The 15,429-nt window shown below is 37.0% G+C and overlaps 1 protein-coding gene and 1 long non-coding RNA gene across 21 annotated transcripts in view; one reads left to right on the top strand and one right to left on the bottom strand.

Annotated features, from left to right (window-relative positions):
- EPB41 (erythrocyte membrane protein band 4.1) overlaps positions 1–15,429 on the top strand; it is a 202,643-nt gene that overhangs the window by 118,730 nt on the left and 68,484 nt on the right. For all 20 annotated transcript variants that reach the window (XM_058718341.1, XM_058718334.1, XM_058718335.1 and 17 more), the window contains 3 exons: positions 1,156–1,231; positions 5,115–5,333; positions 12,649–12,736. In XM_058718341.1, the coding sequence (XP_058574324.1) occupies positions 1,156–1,231; positions 5,115–5,333; positions 12,649–12,736 (383 nt within the window). The remainder of the gene's footprint in view (positions 1–1,155; positions 1,232–5,114; positions 5,334–12,648; positions 12,737–15,429) is intronic.
- On the bottom strand, positions 196–15,162 carry LOC131505150 (uncharacterized). The gene is made up of 2 exons (XR_009258292.1): positions 15,004–15,162; positions 196–276 (listed from the first exon to the last, which is right to left on the bottom strand). It is a non-coding gene; the product is annotated as an uncharacterized LOC131505150 (long non-coding RNA).

Here is a 15,429-nt window from a genome sequence, read left to right as displayed (position 1 = left end):
AAACTTTCTTGTTTGGGGTTGAATGGAGAGAAAAATGCAACCGGAATACAGGTGTTTGCTTTTGTTTTCATTTGATTACATCTAACAACGTAAAGTCATTGGTGGATCTGGATTACTGGATAATTTTAATATATTAGTACCTCTTTTTTTTTCTGAAGCTGTAGCATCCTCATATGACCTTCACAACAATGCTGCGAGATTAGTTCCTTTATTTCCTTCATTCACTCAACAAATATTTCTTGATCATCAATGTTCTATCAAGCACTGTTTTGAATCCTAGGGATATGCACCAAATAAAATAGCAAAAGTTCTTAGCCCCAGTAATTTGCATTTAAAGATTATCCTTTAAAGAAGGTAAATGTTTAATAAGTAGTACATGTATAAAATTCAAATGGTATAAAAGAGTACACAGTGAAAATAGGTCTTCCTCCTATATATTTCCCCTATCTTATCAGTTTTCATCTCCTGGAGTTCCCCTTCCTAGTTTACCAACTACTATAACTGGTTTATTATATATCCTTATAGGGATTGCCTGTGCATGTGTAATCATACCTGTAACATAGACTTCTTTCTACCCTCCAACATTCATGGTTGCTTTCTATATGTATGCTATTCTTGACCTTAGTATGTTCTCACCTAACGCTGTATCTTGGAGATATATCTTCTCTTGCTAAATGAATATATATTTAGGTTGTTTTCAGACATTTTCTATTACAAACAATATCTTACACATATACCATTCTGACCTCATTTAAGCATATGTATAAATGCATTTATGGAAATAGAATTGCAAGGTGAAAGGATATATGCATTTTATGTTTAGAAAGATCTTGTCAAATTGTCCTCCATAGTGTACCAATTTATACTCATATCAGCAATAGATAATTGTGTTTATTTTCCACACCAACGATAGGTGTTATCAAGTATTTTATATCAATTAACCTAATACAGAGCTCAAAGAGAAAAAAAATCACACTTTCAAACTCTTAAGTGGTTCTAAACAACTTTTTCTTTCTTAAATAAATATCAAATCTTTCCACAAAGCATGAGAATATTAAAAAAAACTCAGGAAAAGAAAATTTTGAATATTTTTGGTGCTCTAACAATCAGAAACTTAGGCATAAGCATACAATTCTTTTGTGTTTACCTTTTCAGGTGTCCCCTGGAATTTCACCTTTAATGTCAAGTTTTATCCACCTGACCCAGCACAGTTAACAGAAGATATAACAAGGTAACTAATTTATTAATAGTTAAATATAGAATTAGTAATTCTCATTTTCATAAGCTCTGGGAATTTCCCTATTCAGAACTGAAGAAAAATTCTGTGCTATTAAAATGGGAAGTTTCTGGTCACTTCAAGACAGGTTTGCAAATAAGTGAGCCTTAAAGCCTCATTTATCTGTGATGTGCCTAGAGGAAATTGGCAGGGGAATTAACCTTGCTTCTAATGGGTATTATGACAAATTGTGTACAGGATGCCTATAAACCACATGCCCTCCACAGGGCAAGATGCAAATATAGTGGTAAAGTAGCTCTTCTACTTTTTCCCTTTGATACTCCTTCTCCACTGTGTTTTCTTTACAGGGATCAAAAAAGCTGAAGCCTGTGTTACTATTGTTTTTTCTTATCTCCCTTTTAAAGTATGTGATTAGGCAGTTTGTGAGTTCAAGCCCCGCATCGGGCTCTGTGCTGACAGCTCAGAGCCTGGAGCCTGCTTCGGATTCTCTGTCTCATTCTCTCTCTGCCCCTCCTCCCTCACGTCGTGTGGTTTGTCTCTCTGTCTCTCAAAAATAAATGAAAATGTAAAAAAAAATTTTTTTTTAAAAAGTGTGTGATTAGGTACATAATCCTCATGAGCTGAATCTTTTTCAGTAATTTTTGAGTCCACTTGATTTATGAAATAAATCTTGTACTCTTTGAAAACAACTTACTGATTTCTTTTAGGAAAGTGACCTTTATTGGATTCTATATAAATATTAATATTAAAAAAGAAAATTGAAAACCAGCATATTGTAAAGAATACTATTATACATATTTATTTATATCCATAACATCCTTATACATATTAGGTGCTTGGCAAATGTTTGTTAAATTGAACTGTTGGTTACTGAGAAATGACTTTCTAATCTGATTTTGTTGTCAACTATCTGACAAATATACAGTTTCTATACCCCAGTTTTCATATCGCTCAAATAAGGGAATAGCCTAAGTAAACTCCAACTCTGATTGTTAAGTACAGTAAAACCTTGGTTTGTGAGCATCATTCATTCTGGAAACATACTTGTAATTCAAAGCACTTGTATATCAAAGAGAATTTCCCCATAAGAAATAATGGAAACTCAGATGATTCGTTCCATATAATAATGACTACAATACTGTAATATAATACAAAATAAAGAAAATACAAAATATAAAGAAAAATTAACAAATTAACTTGCACTTAACTTTGAAAACCTTTGTGGCTGGTGTGAGGGAGATGAGAGAGGAGGGTTATTGTGTAGGATGACTTTCACTATCAGTAACGGAATCACTTCTATTGGCTCAATGAAATCTTTTTCTTTTCGTGCAGCTTTAACAAGGACACTATCCAATGACACTTGCTTTTGCCTCCTTTTGAGGATTTTGTGGAAATTGACAATGCGTTGTCATTAAACAGATTTATTGCTCAGACTGCCTCAGTCTTATTTGGGTGGTGCTTTTCTACAAAATTTTGCACTGTTTCCCCCATTTTATACATCTCCCTAATCTCATTTGAAGTGAGGGATTCTTCTGCTTTTTTTCTCCTCTTCCTCTTCTCCAGACGAGATGCAGACATAGACTTCTTATAAAAGCTTGCAATTTTGGCCACTTGTGTAACTTGTTCATACTTCTTGATGATTTCCTTTTTAACTTCCACTGTAATCATCTCCTTCTTACCACCTTCTTTTCAACCTTTTTCTGCACGGGGCTATTGTATACGCTTGCACAGATGTTGACTACAGTATTAATAAACTCTTGTTATATACTCTATTTAATATAACTGGCAATAAGGCAGCAGAGGAAAGGGTCTATATCTGCAGGCAGCCATGACCTAGAATGAAGCAAAGCATTCCTAAGCTTACTCTTGTACGGAAAAGCAACGTACTGTCCATTGGTGCTTTGAAGTTAAAAAAATGCACTAGTGCCAGTTGTGGGTGCCTTCCAACATTCTGAAAAATCACTGATTCCTACCAGATACCATCGCCTGAGACCGAGCATCAGAGCATGGGAGATGATCACCCACAATCCCACAGCGAGAGAAAGAACCGTTGACTCAGTTGTGATCATGTGACTTTTGGCATCATGTACTATTCATATTGCAAGACCTCGCTCGTTTATCAAGTTAAAATTTATTAGAATGTTTGCTCACTCACAGAACAAGTTACTCACAATCCAAGGTTTTATTGTTCTGTGAAAGTTTTAAAAAATTATTCTTTGTCTAGATAATCCTTAGTACATTCTTGAAGTTGAGATGTCATCTCTGGCCTGAAAAAATTGTTTTGGTTATTTCATTTTCACATGTAATATTTGTCTCTTAAAGTTGCTTCTTATTCATCTTCCTTGAGGTTATGTATAAAACAATACAAATCCCTGAAATTTTTTGCTAATTACCCACATCTTAGAGGAGATTAAGATTCTTGTGATTTGGTTGGCGTTCCTCTTTTTTTAAAAACGTATGTAGGGGCGCCTGGGTGGCTCAGTCGGTTGAGTGACCGACTTCCGCTCAGGTCATGATCTCGCGGTCTGTGAGTTTGAGCCCCACGTCGGGCTCTGTTTTGACAGCTCGGAGCCTGGAGCCTGCTTCTGATTCTGTGTCTCCTTCTCTCTCTGCCCCTCCCCCACTCATGCTCTGTCTCTCTCTGTCTCATAAATAAATAAACATTAAAAAAATCAAAATAAAATCAAAATAAATAAAAACATGTGTAGTGACAAATTATAGATAGCAAAATGATTGTTGATATCTACATTATTCAACACCTTATTATGGTCAAAGCAAGGATATAATTCTAATTAATACGGGAATTTTCAATTTAATATCTCCCAGCTTTCCTGTTTGGTCAAATAGTCTGTATTGGTCAACTCAGAAAAAGTGCTAAGCAGGTCAGGATCACAGGTGTAAACATTATACTGATGGAGATGAATGCCTAACATGTAGGGGCACATGGTTGGTTTGTTCTACTGAACAGTTTTAACCCCAGTATGAATTTCCAACAATGTAGCACACTGGTGGCATCAGTCCTATAAGACGAGAGTGAATGGAAGGCTTAGCCCATCTTGAAGAGAAAACAGCTGAAAATGTTCATATCCTACTAAAAATGTGTCCATAATGTCATCTTTTTATGTGAAGGACAGTATCTACACATTTGGCAAAGCAGTTTGATAGAAGGAGTCCAGTTTTGTAGCCAAACAGCCTTTATTACTATATGACATTGAGTGAGCTTAGTCTTTGAAACTGCCTCTCTATCTGTAATTTGGTGATGATACCCACCAAACACGTTTTTTTGTGAAGATTAGATGAGATAATTTATGTGTATATGGTACTTAATGTACTCAATAAAATATTAATTTCTTTACCTCCTTCAGACTTTTCCCAGTTTCTCCTCTTTTCTTTCTTTTTTGTTATTGAGATATAATTGACATACAGTGTTATATTAGTTTCTGGTGTGCAACATAATGATTCAATATTTGCATATATTATGAAATGATCACAATAGGTCTAGTTCACATCCATCACCACACATAATTACGAAAATGTTTTTTTCTGGTGATGAGAACTTTTAAGATCTACTCTCTTAGCAACTTCTTTTCTTTTTAAATTGCCTTCCAGACATGAGCCCAACATAGTTAAAGGTTTTTTTTTTTGAGTTTTTATGTGGAAAAATTTTAAACATGCAGAAAGGAAAAAATAATCGTATGATGAACAACCATGTACCCACTACCTAGGTTAAACAATTATTAGCATTATCTCATACTTACTTAATCTCTCTTGTTTTTCTCCCTCCATATCTCTGTCTCATTCCCCCTTTCTTCCTCTTTCTCTATATTTTGTTTTTGTTGTTACTGACATAGTAACATTTTTTCTCTTTTGGCTGTAGGTATTATTTATGCCTCCAGCTTCGACAGGACATAGTTGCAGGACGTCTGCCCTGTTCCTTTGCAACCTTAGCGTTATTAGGTTCTTATACCATCCAGTCTGAGCTGGGAGACTATGACCCAGAACTTCATGGTGCGGATTATGTTAGTGATTTTAAACTGGCCCCAAATCAGACCAAGGAACTTGAAGAGAAGGTCATGGAACTGCATAAGTCATACAGGTAAGTATGTTTCCAGGGTTTTTTCTGTGTTTGCTTTGGCAATAAGTTTAAACTCTTGACCTGGTTTGATTTGGTGTTTGTCTTGGAGGGAATGTGGTGCTGTAGAAAGAGTCAGCTCGATCCCCTCCACTGTTTGACTTTGAGCAGGTCATTTAAGTCCTTGGAACCTCCTGTTTTCTCATCAGGGTGATAGGTGTTGCATTGTAGGATGAAAACTAAATGAGGCAATATATGGAAAGCACTAAGCACTGTGTCTGGCACATAGTAGGTACTCAATAAATGTTAGCTATTGTTATCTTACCTTTTTTCAGATTTTAAAATTATTATGCTATATATTAGATACTTTAAGATCATTAAAGCAGGGTTCTTAGGCTATCTGTACATGGATAAACTTCAGAGGACCCATGAACCCCCTGAAGTTATTTTTAAAAGTCTTGATTGAATTCAATGCTTTTTTTCATGGAGATTGTTGGTAATGTTGGGAGGTATCATCACACAGTGATCAAAAGCAAGGACTTATAGTCAGACTGAGCTGGGTTGAAATCTTGGCTCTGCTTGGTCCTGGCCTTGTGACCCCAAGTTATTCACTTAACCTCTCTGAGTCTCAGGTTCCTTTTTAAAAAAAAAATTTTTTTTTAATGTTTATATATTTTTGAGAGAGAGAGAGACAGAGAGAATGAGCAAGCAGGGGAGGGATAGGAAGAGGGAGACAGAGAATCCTAAACAGGCTCCACACTGTGAGAGCAGAGCCTGATGTGGGGCTCCAAGTCACGAACTGTGACATCATGACCTGAGTTGAAATCAAGAGTTGGCAGCTTAATCGACTGAACCACCCAGGCACCCTGAGCCTCAGCTTCCTTTAACGTCTGATGGAGATTATTACCTCAGAGTAAATAGGGCAATGGCTAGGATTAGAAAAGATACTGTGTGGAAAAACTTAATATAGTGTCTTACGCATTGTCAAAATTCAGTAAATGTTAGTTAATATTTTTAAAAATTAATTTATTTATTTTGAGAGAGACAGAGAGAGTGAGCAAGGTAAGGGCAGAGAGAGAGGGAGAGAGAGAATCCCAGGCAGGCTCCACACTGTCAGCACAGAACCCGTTGCAGGGCTCGAACTCATGAACCATGAGGTCATGACCTGAGCCAAAGCTGAGAGTCAGAAGCACCCCGATGCCACCCAAGCACCCCAATGTTAGCTAATATTAAAGTGCCGGAATAATTTGTGTTTCTTTCTCTGTATGTCCCATTGTTATTTAAGTGACTTGCTGTAGCTAAATTTTACAGCCTGCCTTAGCTTATTAACATGAATGTCTGATCTTGGCCTTGAGTCAGTACCCTGAGTTATGTTAGTGTGAGTTAGGAGAATCCAGCTATCTTTTAAGCCAGACATTTAAAAAATTTGTAAATATGTGAAATAATGTCACTTTTTTTTGTTACTACATTTTGGGAAAATACTGTTATTTTTCACACACAAAAAAGTTATGAATGTTAAAATATGAGTTTATTCTTTAAAGATTTAATAAAAATTTAACATTTTTCTTATTTAATTTCTAATGTAGTAAATATTGATAGATATAACCCACATAAAGAAAAGCTCTTTGGAGCCCTCAATAAGTGTTGAGAGTGAAGGGATCCTAAGGTCAAAGTTTAAGAACCACTGAGCTAGGTGATGAGATGGAAGCATGGGCTCTGGAATCAGCCTGTCTCGCTTTGAGTGAGACTCTGTTCCTTATTAGCTTTATGACTCTTGTAAATTACATAAGCCCTCTGAGGTTCAGTTTTCTCATCTGAAAAATAAGGATAGTGATAGGAATTTTGTGATTGTTAAAAATATGAAGTGGTTAGCATAGTGACTAGTATATAGTGAGAGGTTTTTTTAGCCTAATAATTCCTAACCCCATTTTACAAGTGATGGCTGTGAATCTGGGTTTAGGGAACTACTTTTTGTAACTTAACTGAATTTAAGCCCAAATAAGCGAAATGATCTCAAGAGATAGGTGGATATGGTCCAGTTTGATATTCTGTGAGGTATATGGATAGAAATTAAGCAGTAATAGATCTCCATGACTAGAAAATTTAGAGGTGAGTCATCTTGGAATTGCTCCTTTTTGGAAAGATTGGCACTCTTTACAAACAGAAAGCCAAATGAAAATTTTAGTTACGTCCAACAACATGGCGCTTTAAATAATCCAGAGAAACTTCCGCTGAAGCAGAAACATTTTACTATGCATTGAAAAGTACAAGCAAATACCACCCTGTTCTCAGATAAACAGAAGACTGCCTACGTACATGGAACCCTTAGTTAGTGGCCCTTTGCCCAGACGGAGACTTTGAAGCTATAATTAACTTTAAATTTATACTAGCAAATCAAGCTTTAAAATGAATTGCCGTCCATGTATGGGTACTAGGAAAGTATGTAAACTTGTCAGTTGCCCCCCACTTAATTATTTGAAATCTCAGTCCTTAATTAGGAGATGCAACAAACATTATTAAAAGGCTGTCACATAACATTGGAATTCACTGAATGGCTCTATATCTGGACCACACTTGCTCAAAATAAATACAGAGAAACTTTGTTTTAGTTTCTCTTTTTAATGAGCAGGACTTAACCAGTGCCAAAGCTCTCTGGTTAGATGCTTTTGTAAGTTTGCAGTCCGTTCAAGTTGTAAATTATGAGGTGGTACTGAATAAATTCACAATGGTTTAGAGGTATCTAACCTCTTCCCAGCTAGTTTATTATACTTCAAGAGTCTGTGAATCTGGGTTTAGAGAACTACAGAACTAAATTTTCCAAGAAAAATTTAGGAGAAACCATGATCTTTAAAATTTTAAGGTGAAAATAATTTAATTTGTGATATTAAATTTGTAAAGTAAATGTGTTGTATTTACATGTACAGTTCTGTGAGTAGTGGGATTATGAGAGATTTTATTTCCCCCCATGTTCTTATACAATGAATGTGTATGATTTTTATAATCATAAATAGCTTCCTGAAACAATTTTGTTTTGCCATTAGGTAGCATAGAGGAAGATAGTCATCCATGCAGAGAGGCCATCTGGCTGGGGATATTGGGGTCTAAGCAGGGTGGAGAGAGTTATTCATGGATAGGGGGCCAGCCTGGCATGAAGAACCAGAGCTCAAACAGTATGAAGTGGGCACGTGGTGGTAGTTATGAGAGGCAGAGCAGATTGAGAAGGGCATCCATGTGGGGGTAAGGCCTGCATTGGGTGGAGGCCATCCACATGGGGTGGTACCTGATACAAGGTGTTGAAGCCTGGGCAGGGTGAAGAAGATGTCCATGGAAGGGATAGCCTACCACTAGAAGTCAGAACCTGAGTGAGGTAATGAGGGCATCCCTGTGTGGGGAATAACCCAGCATGGGCGGTTTAGAGTCCAGTCAAAGTGAAAAGGGCATCCATGTAGGGGAGGAGTCAGTGGTAGCAATGAGAGATTGGTTATGTACAAGGAGTTGATCAAATTAGTATATTAATGATAATGGGAGTCAGATTTCTCACTGTCAGTAAAGGGTGATACACAGTATGGAGAGGGAGAAACCCTGTGGTATTGCATTAAAACTGGAGGTGTCAGTGCTAATTCATGATTTCTGATAGATAGATGTGTAAATAGGCACGCGCGCGCACACACACACACACACACACACACACACACACACACACACTAACATACTCTAAGTCTACATTGTTCTAGAAGGAGGTACTTTAAAAATGCCAGAAATGATCAGAAGGGTACAGAATCCAGCTTGGGGAGGCTCCCACTGGCCAAATCTGGTCCAATTTAAGCACTAAAATAAATAAGGAAAATAATTGATTATATTGCATTGAATAAAATGAGAATCTCTGAGTCCATACTGATATAAAGGAATAAGTTGAAAGTTTAATAAGGAATAGGATATTCAAAGGTTTCAAACTATATTCCCACAAAATGGTTATTAATTGCAAAGAGATAAATAGGAATTTCACAGCGGGGAAGCCTGGCAACATCAGTGATGAAAAAGAACATCATCCATGAGGGGACAAGTTGAAATTGTGTACTTACCACCTGATAGGATGCAGTGAGAACGCAGAGCCATTTCTGTGCTATTCTTGTCAAAGATGCAAAACCTGAATCAACTCATAGAGAAACATCAGGCCCAAATTGAGGGTCATTCTGTAGAATAACTGGCCTGTGATCCTCACAAGGTCAAGATTATGAAAGTCAGGGAGAGATTAAGGAACTGTCCCAGACTGAAGAAGACCAGAGACATGAACTCAGTGACACTCCTGATACTCACTAAGCTGGGCCTTTCTGCTGTACAGAACATAATTTTTTTTAAGCTTATTTATTTTGAGACAGAGAGGGAGAGTGCGAGCAGGGGAGGGGCAGAGAGAGGAAGAGAGAGAGAGAATCCCAAGCAGACTCCACACTGTCAGTGCACAGCCCAATGCAGGGCTCGAACTCAAAAACCCTGAGATCATGACCTGAGCCGAAACCAAGAGTCAGATGCTTAACCAACTGAGCCACTCAGGCGTCCCTGTACAGACCATTTTTTAAACAAATGACTAAACTTGAGTGGGGTCTGAGGATTAGATAGCAGTAATGTATTAAAATTTATTTCGGGGCACCTGGGTGGCTCAGTCAGTTAAGCATTCGACTTTGGCTCAGGTCATGATCTCACGGGCTGTGAGTTCGAGCCCCACGTCGGGCTCTGTGCTGACAGCTCAGAGCCTGGAGCCTGCTTCAGATTCTGTGTCTTCCTCTCGCTCTGCCCCTCCCCTGCTCATGCTCTGTCTCTCTCTGTCTCAAAAATAAATAAAAACATTTAAAAAAAAGAGTTATTCCTGCTTTTGATGGTTCTATTGAGGTTACGTAGAAAAATGTCCTTGTTTGTAGGAATTACACATTAAAGTGTTGGGAGAGATGGGTGATCAGGTTGACAGTTTGCTCTCAGATAGTTCAGGAAAATATTATTTGCACTGTAGGTAACTTTTAAGTTTAAGTGTGTTTCAAAAATGTTTAAATTATATTAAAAATTTTTCATGCAAACATCAGCCAAATTTCAAATATAAGTATTATTTTCAACTAACAAGGAAATTCATAGCTTTAAATATCTCTTCTTACTACTTGTCCTTAATATAATTTATTTATTTATATTTTAAAAAATATGTTATTATTTAAGTAATCTCTACACCCAACAGGGGGCTGGAACTCACGACCCCAAGATCAAGAGTCATATGCTCTTCCAACTGAGCCAACCAGGTGCCTCTGCCCTTAATATAATTTTAAAGCATGCTTACTTAGAAAAGCCTTTAACCACATAGTCTGAAACTTAAATCTGTATTTAAATTGACCCTATTAATGTCCCTTAGAGTTGGAGGAATAAAGATAGAGAAGATTTTATCATGATTGCCTCATTTAATGTTTTAAAATTTGCCTTCAAGTTCAAGTAAGTGATCAGTTATTTCTCTTTTATGAATTATGTATAAATGTTCCACTGTACCATCATCAGAAACCTAAAGTTGCAATAATAATAAACATTAATATTTTGCAGAGCAGTTTCACAACCATTACCTCATTTTATCCTACTAATCACATTCATTCATTCAGTAAAATAAAAAATCCATTGCCTATCCTAGTCTCTGGAATTAGGTATTATTATGAATCTTCCTTTATAGTTAGAAGATTGAGGGAGACGCCAGGTCACCACTCTCAACTGCCGGACGCATGATTCCAGCTTGAGTAATGCGACTTGAATCCTGCCTAAAGCCTTCTGCCTTAAAGTCACAACTTGCCTGTGGCTATGTTATCCCTCAGGGCCTATTTCTTCATCACAAAATCAAACTGTTGGACTCTATAATCTTCAAGCTCCAATCCAGCTTCAAAACCCAAAAATTCAAGCCATCGATAATAACAATAACAAAAACTATAAAATGATTAGGAGTAACCTTAACTAGAAAAGTATATAACTTATATGGGGGAGGGGGGGGTGGGCGGGAGGAACAACCCTGTAAAATTTTCCTGAGCTGTTTTTAGTGATGTGAATATACAAACTTGCACATGTGTTAATTTTCCCACTCTCCTTTTTGTGTGTGTGTTCAAGTTTTAGATCTATTAGTAAATAGAATTCAGGTGTGATGATTTAGTGCTTGTGAAAAAAAGTTTATTTGGGGAGGCTGAGTCATTAACAGAGCTGCATCCTCTCTCCTGAGATTTTGGTGGTTGTTCCAAGGAACCCTTTGTTCTTTTTAATGAGACTAAGGACAGATGGATTTAGAAGAGACTTTTTTCCATTAAATGAATAGGCTACTGCTGCTTTGTATAGTTTAAGGCAGTCCTCCTGGAAGCAGGCATTTACTCAGTTTTTCTTTGGAGGTGTGGCGGCATTGTTGTCAGTGTGAAGTCATATTTGATTGGCCTCAATTGTTCAGCACTAGGAGTGATGTCTTTTTCTTCAAAGCTCAACATAACAGCTCATGAGCACTTTTCAAAAGAGGGGAAGGTTACAAAGGAGAAGGAAAGACCATCACAGTGACCATTTAGACAGTGAGACTGATTGTTTTCAAACAGATCTAATTCATTATATGCCTAGTAATGAAGACATCTTAATAACAGGGAAAGCAGCCCCATTATCTACATGCTTCTATTAACCAATTTATTTTGTTTAGATCAGTGGGCAGGACACCATCTGTTACCAGAAATTTTCTTTTCATCAAGCCTGTCCCCATTAAGAGTCGCCAGTTAAGTAACTTCAGCTGCCCTCCTGTTTAATTTCCATAATAATTCAGGAGTACACAGAGAAAAAGGCAGCTAAGAGGATATTGTAAATTGTACCATGCCCTCAGAGGATTTAGTTTGGTCGCCTCCTTGGCAAGAAAAATTAGTGGGAGGAGCTTATGTGTGTTAGAGAAAAAGGCTGAGGAGAGGGAGGATAGAATGGATGGTGGAAGCTTTAAGGAAACTGTTAAGCAAGATTTGTTTTAAAACCTTTTTTTTCTAATAGCTTTTTGGTGACTTTGTTTTTCTCTGAGATCTCTTTTACTAAGGCATATTTCAATGATTTAGACACAGGTAGTGATAAGAATCCTTTTCCCTAATATTCTACTTTCAGGACTATGAAATATATCCATGTACATCTGTGTGTATATATATATATATATGTATATATATATATATATACATATATATATATATACACATATATATATATGTATGTATGTATGTTTGTGTGTTTATATGACGTACAACTAATATATGAGTGTTATTATTGTAAATGTTGGCACTGTGATGCTCTATTTTCAATTTTTATTCTACCAAAGGTCCATGACTCCAGCTCAAGCTGACCTGGAATTTCTTGAGAATGCCAAAAAGTTGTCTATGTATGGTGTTGACCTTCATAAAGCAAAGGTAATGATAATTTTGGCCTTTGTTACTGAGCGTGTATCAGACCTGGGTCATATAATACTTGTTACCAACTTGCATCTGGGGTACTATAAAACATTGAAAAAAGATAGTTCTTGTTAGAACTTTAAGTGTATAATTTGAATTGCCCCTTTGCAATTCCACCGTCAGAATGCCGCTGCACATCTAAGCCCCTCTAAGGATCAAAGATACAGCACAGAACAGAAGTGATATTTTCCTAAATATTTGAAAATATAGAGATAGCAGCCAACATCACCTACATCAGAATCACCTGGAACATGTATTAAGTATGCAGATTCTCAAGCTCCTCCCACATTTACTGAATTGCTTTGAACAAGACGCTAGATCTCCAAGTTTACTAAACATCTCAAATTACGCTCATTCACACCTGAATCACACCTGAGAACCATTGGCTTAAGGTAGTGGTTCTCAAAGGATGGCCTCATAACCAACATTTAGCATCATCTGGGAACTTGTGAGGCACATTTCAGGCCCCATCCCAGACTTACTGAATCAGAAATGCTACACGTGGAGCCCAGCAATCTCTGTCTATAAGCTATTTCTATAAGCTCTCCAGGTGATTCTAGTGCACGTGGGATGAACCACAGGGTTCATTTGGAAACTACTGGGTTAAGAATTGTAAACTTGGGCTTTAATGGTTGTTCTGCCTCATATAACCTAACAGAATAAATACTTAAGGGAAGTTCCTTGACTTCTTTCGTCTTCAGCTACTGAAATGGCTGAGAGTGGTGAGGGTGTGTGTGTGAGGAGTTTGTGAGGGAATGGGCTCAAGAGATAATATGAAGCTCATTTTTTAATTTTTATTTTTACAATTAAAAAAACTTTTTTTTTAATGTTTATTTATTTTTTTTTTTTGAGAGAGAGAGAGAGAGAGAGGGAGAGAGCACGAGTGGGGGAAGGGAGAGAAAGATGGAGACACAGAATCCGAAGCAGGCTGCAGGCTCTAAGCTGTCAGCACAGAGCCCTGTGTGAGGTTTGAACTCACAAGATGTGAGATCATGACCTGAGCCGAAGTTGGACGCTTAACCAGCTGAGCTACCCATGTGCCCCAATATGAAGTTCATTTAGAGGAACTTAATAACTAAGATGCATCATGAGGGGACTCAAAACCATGTCCATTGAGAAAGTAAAGGAATACAGATACTTAGCCCACAGAAGAGAAAATTTAGGGAAGATTTAACACCTGTCTTTGTGTGTTTGAAGGATAACTGTGTGAAGTAGACATTTCACTATGCCTCCAAATATAAAGCTAGAGCCGGTAAAATGGAAATTACAGGGAAATACTATTCAGCTCGGTTTGACAAATTGCTTAACAGAGCTATTCTAAGATGGAATGGGTTACCTCATTCCATAGCGAGTGTTCTGTCGCTGGAGATATTCCAGAATCGGTACAATAATCGCTTGGTAGGAATTTAGAAAAGGACATTCAAATATCTGGTGTGTGATTGGACTAACATGACCTTTCATGCTTCTCCCACCCTGAAAATCTGATATGTGAAGATTTTTCCTTCTTTATTAGAGTCCATTAATTCTAATAAAATTTCATTACATGTTAGTGGTTTTTCTTAAAATGTTGCTCTGGATTGTTTGGGGCTGGGTACTTCTGTGAATCTGTAAAGTAGATGGCAGAAAAATCAGAATTGAAATTGTTTGGTTTTGCTTCTCAATTCTTGCTGCAGGCTGATATCGTTGCTGTAATTATCAGGAATAGATGAAGAAGTCAGGCAGCATGTTCCTTTCCCAAATGTTGTAAAGCAAATTGTTTCCCCAAAACATAATTAAGAGAGAGATGTAGTTGTACCCACAGGCTTTAAGAATTTAAGAGGGCATCTTCTGGGAAATTCTCAGTTATATAGTCATTGAGTTTATAATTTTTACTTCTCGGGTTTTTTTGTACATAACACATATGCCATTAACATGTTTCTCTATACTCATTTTGGGGAAAGGAGTAGTCAAGAAACATTTGATTCTGGGTTTTGATTACCTATATAAATAGTTGTCTGTAGAGATTTATTCAGGTGAAATTTATTCCTTATTAGACAGGGATGATTAATATATATTTAATTTTAAAAAATTACTAAAGAGGCATATAAATATGCCTTTATCTTATCTCGCTGTTCCTTCTTGACTTTGGGATGATATTTATAATTTAATATACTTAACATCAGTAATTACAAAAGTCTGAGATTCTCCATCCTGAGTTTATATAGGAAGAGAACTCCTTTACTTACCATGATTTTTGGATGAGTGGCCACATTATCATAAAAAGAACAAGAATTATAATTGTGCATGCATATTTGGTAGTAGACATAGCCCTCAGCCCTAGCCTCTAGAAGTCATGTGGTCTACTGACTTAAACATACACGTATAGGACATAGGTAGCTACCGTAGCTACCATAGTTATTATTTACTGATTATGATAGTGGCAAGTTTGAGTATTTTAGAACTGGGAGACCAAAATGAATGTTTACCCTAGAATTCTCATATGCAGGCAGGCATGGTAAAAGTAAGGAACACCTTTTTGGAAGATACAGAGGCTCAGTTTTATGGGAGAAGTGTTATAAAGTTAGATGAGGTGCAAGCCCAATGACATTTCACAATGGCTTTGGGGAGTGGCGGTGGTGGTTATATTGCTCCTTAGAGTAGTTAGTTGCTTC

Source organism: Neofelis nebulosa, chromosome 2, assembly GCF_028018385.1.
Source record: "Neofelis nebulosa isolate mNeoNeb1 chromosome 2, mNeoNeb1.pri, whole genome shotgun sequence".
NCBI classification, from domain to species: domain Eukaryota; kingdom Metazoa; phylum Chordata; class Mammalia; order Carnivora; family Felidae; genus Neofelis; species Neofelis nebulosa.
Note: the sequence above shows the minus strand (reverse complement) of the source record. Positions and strands in the feature narration are given on the sequence as shown.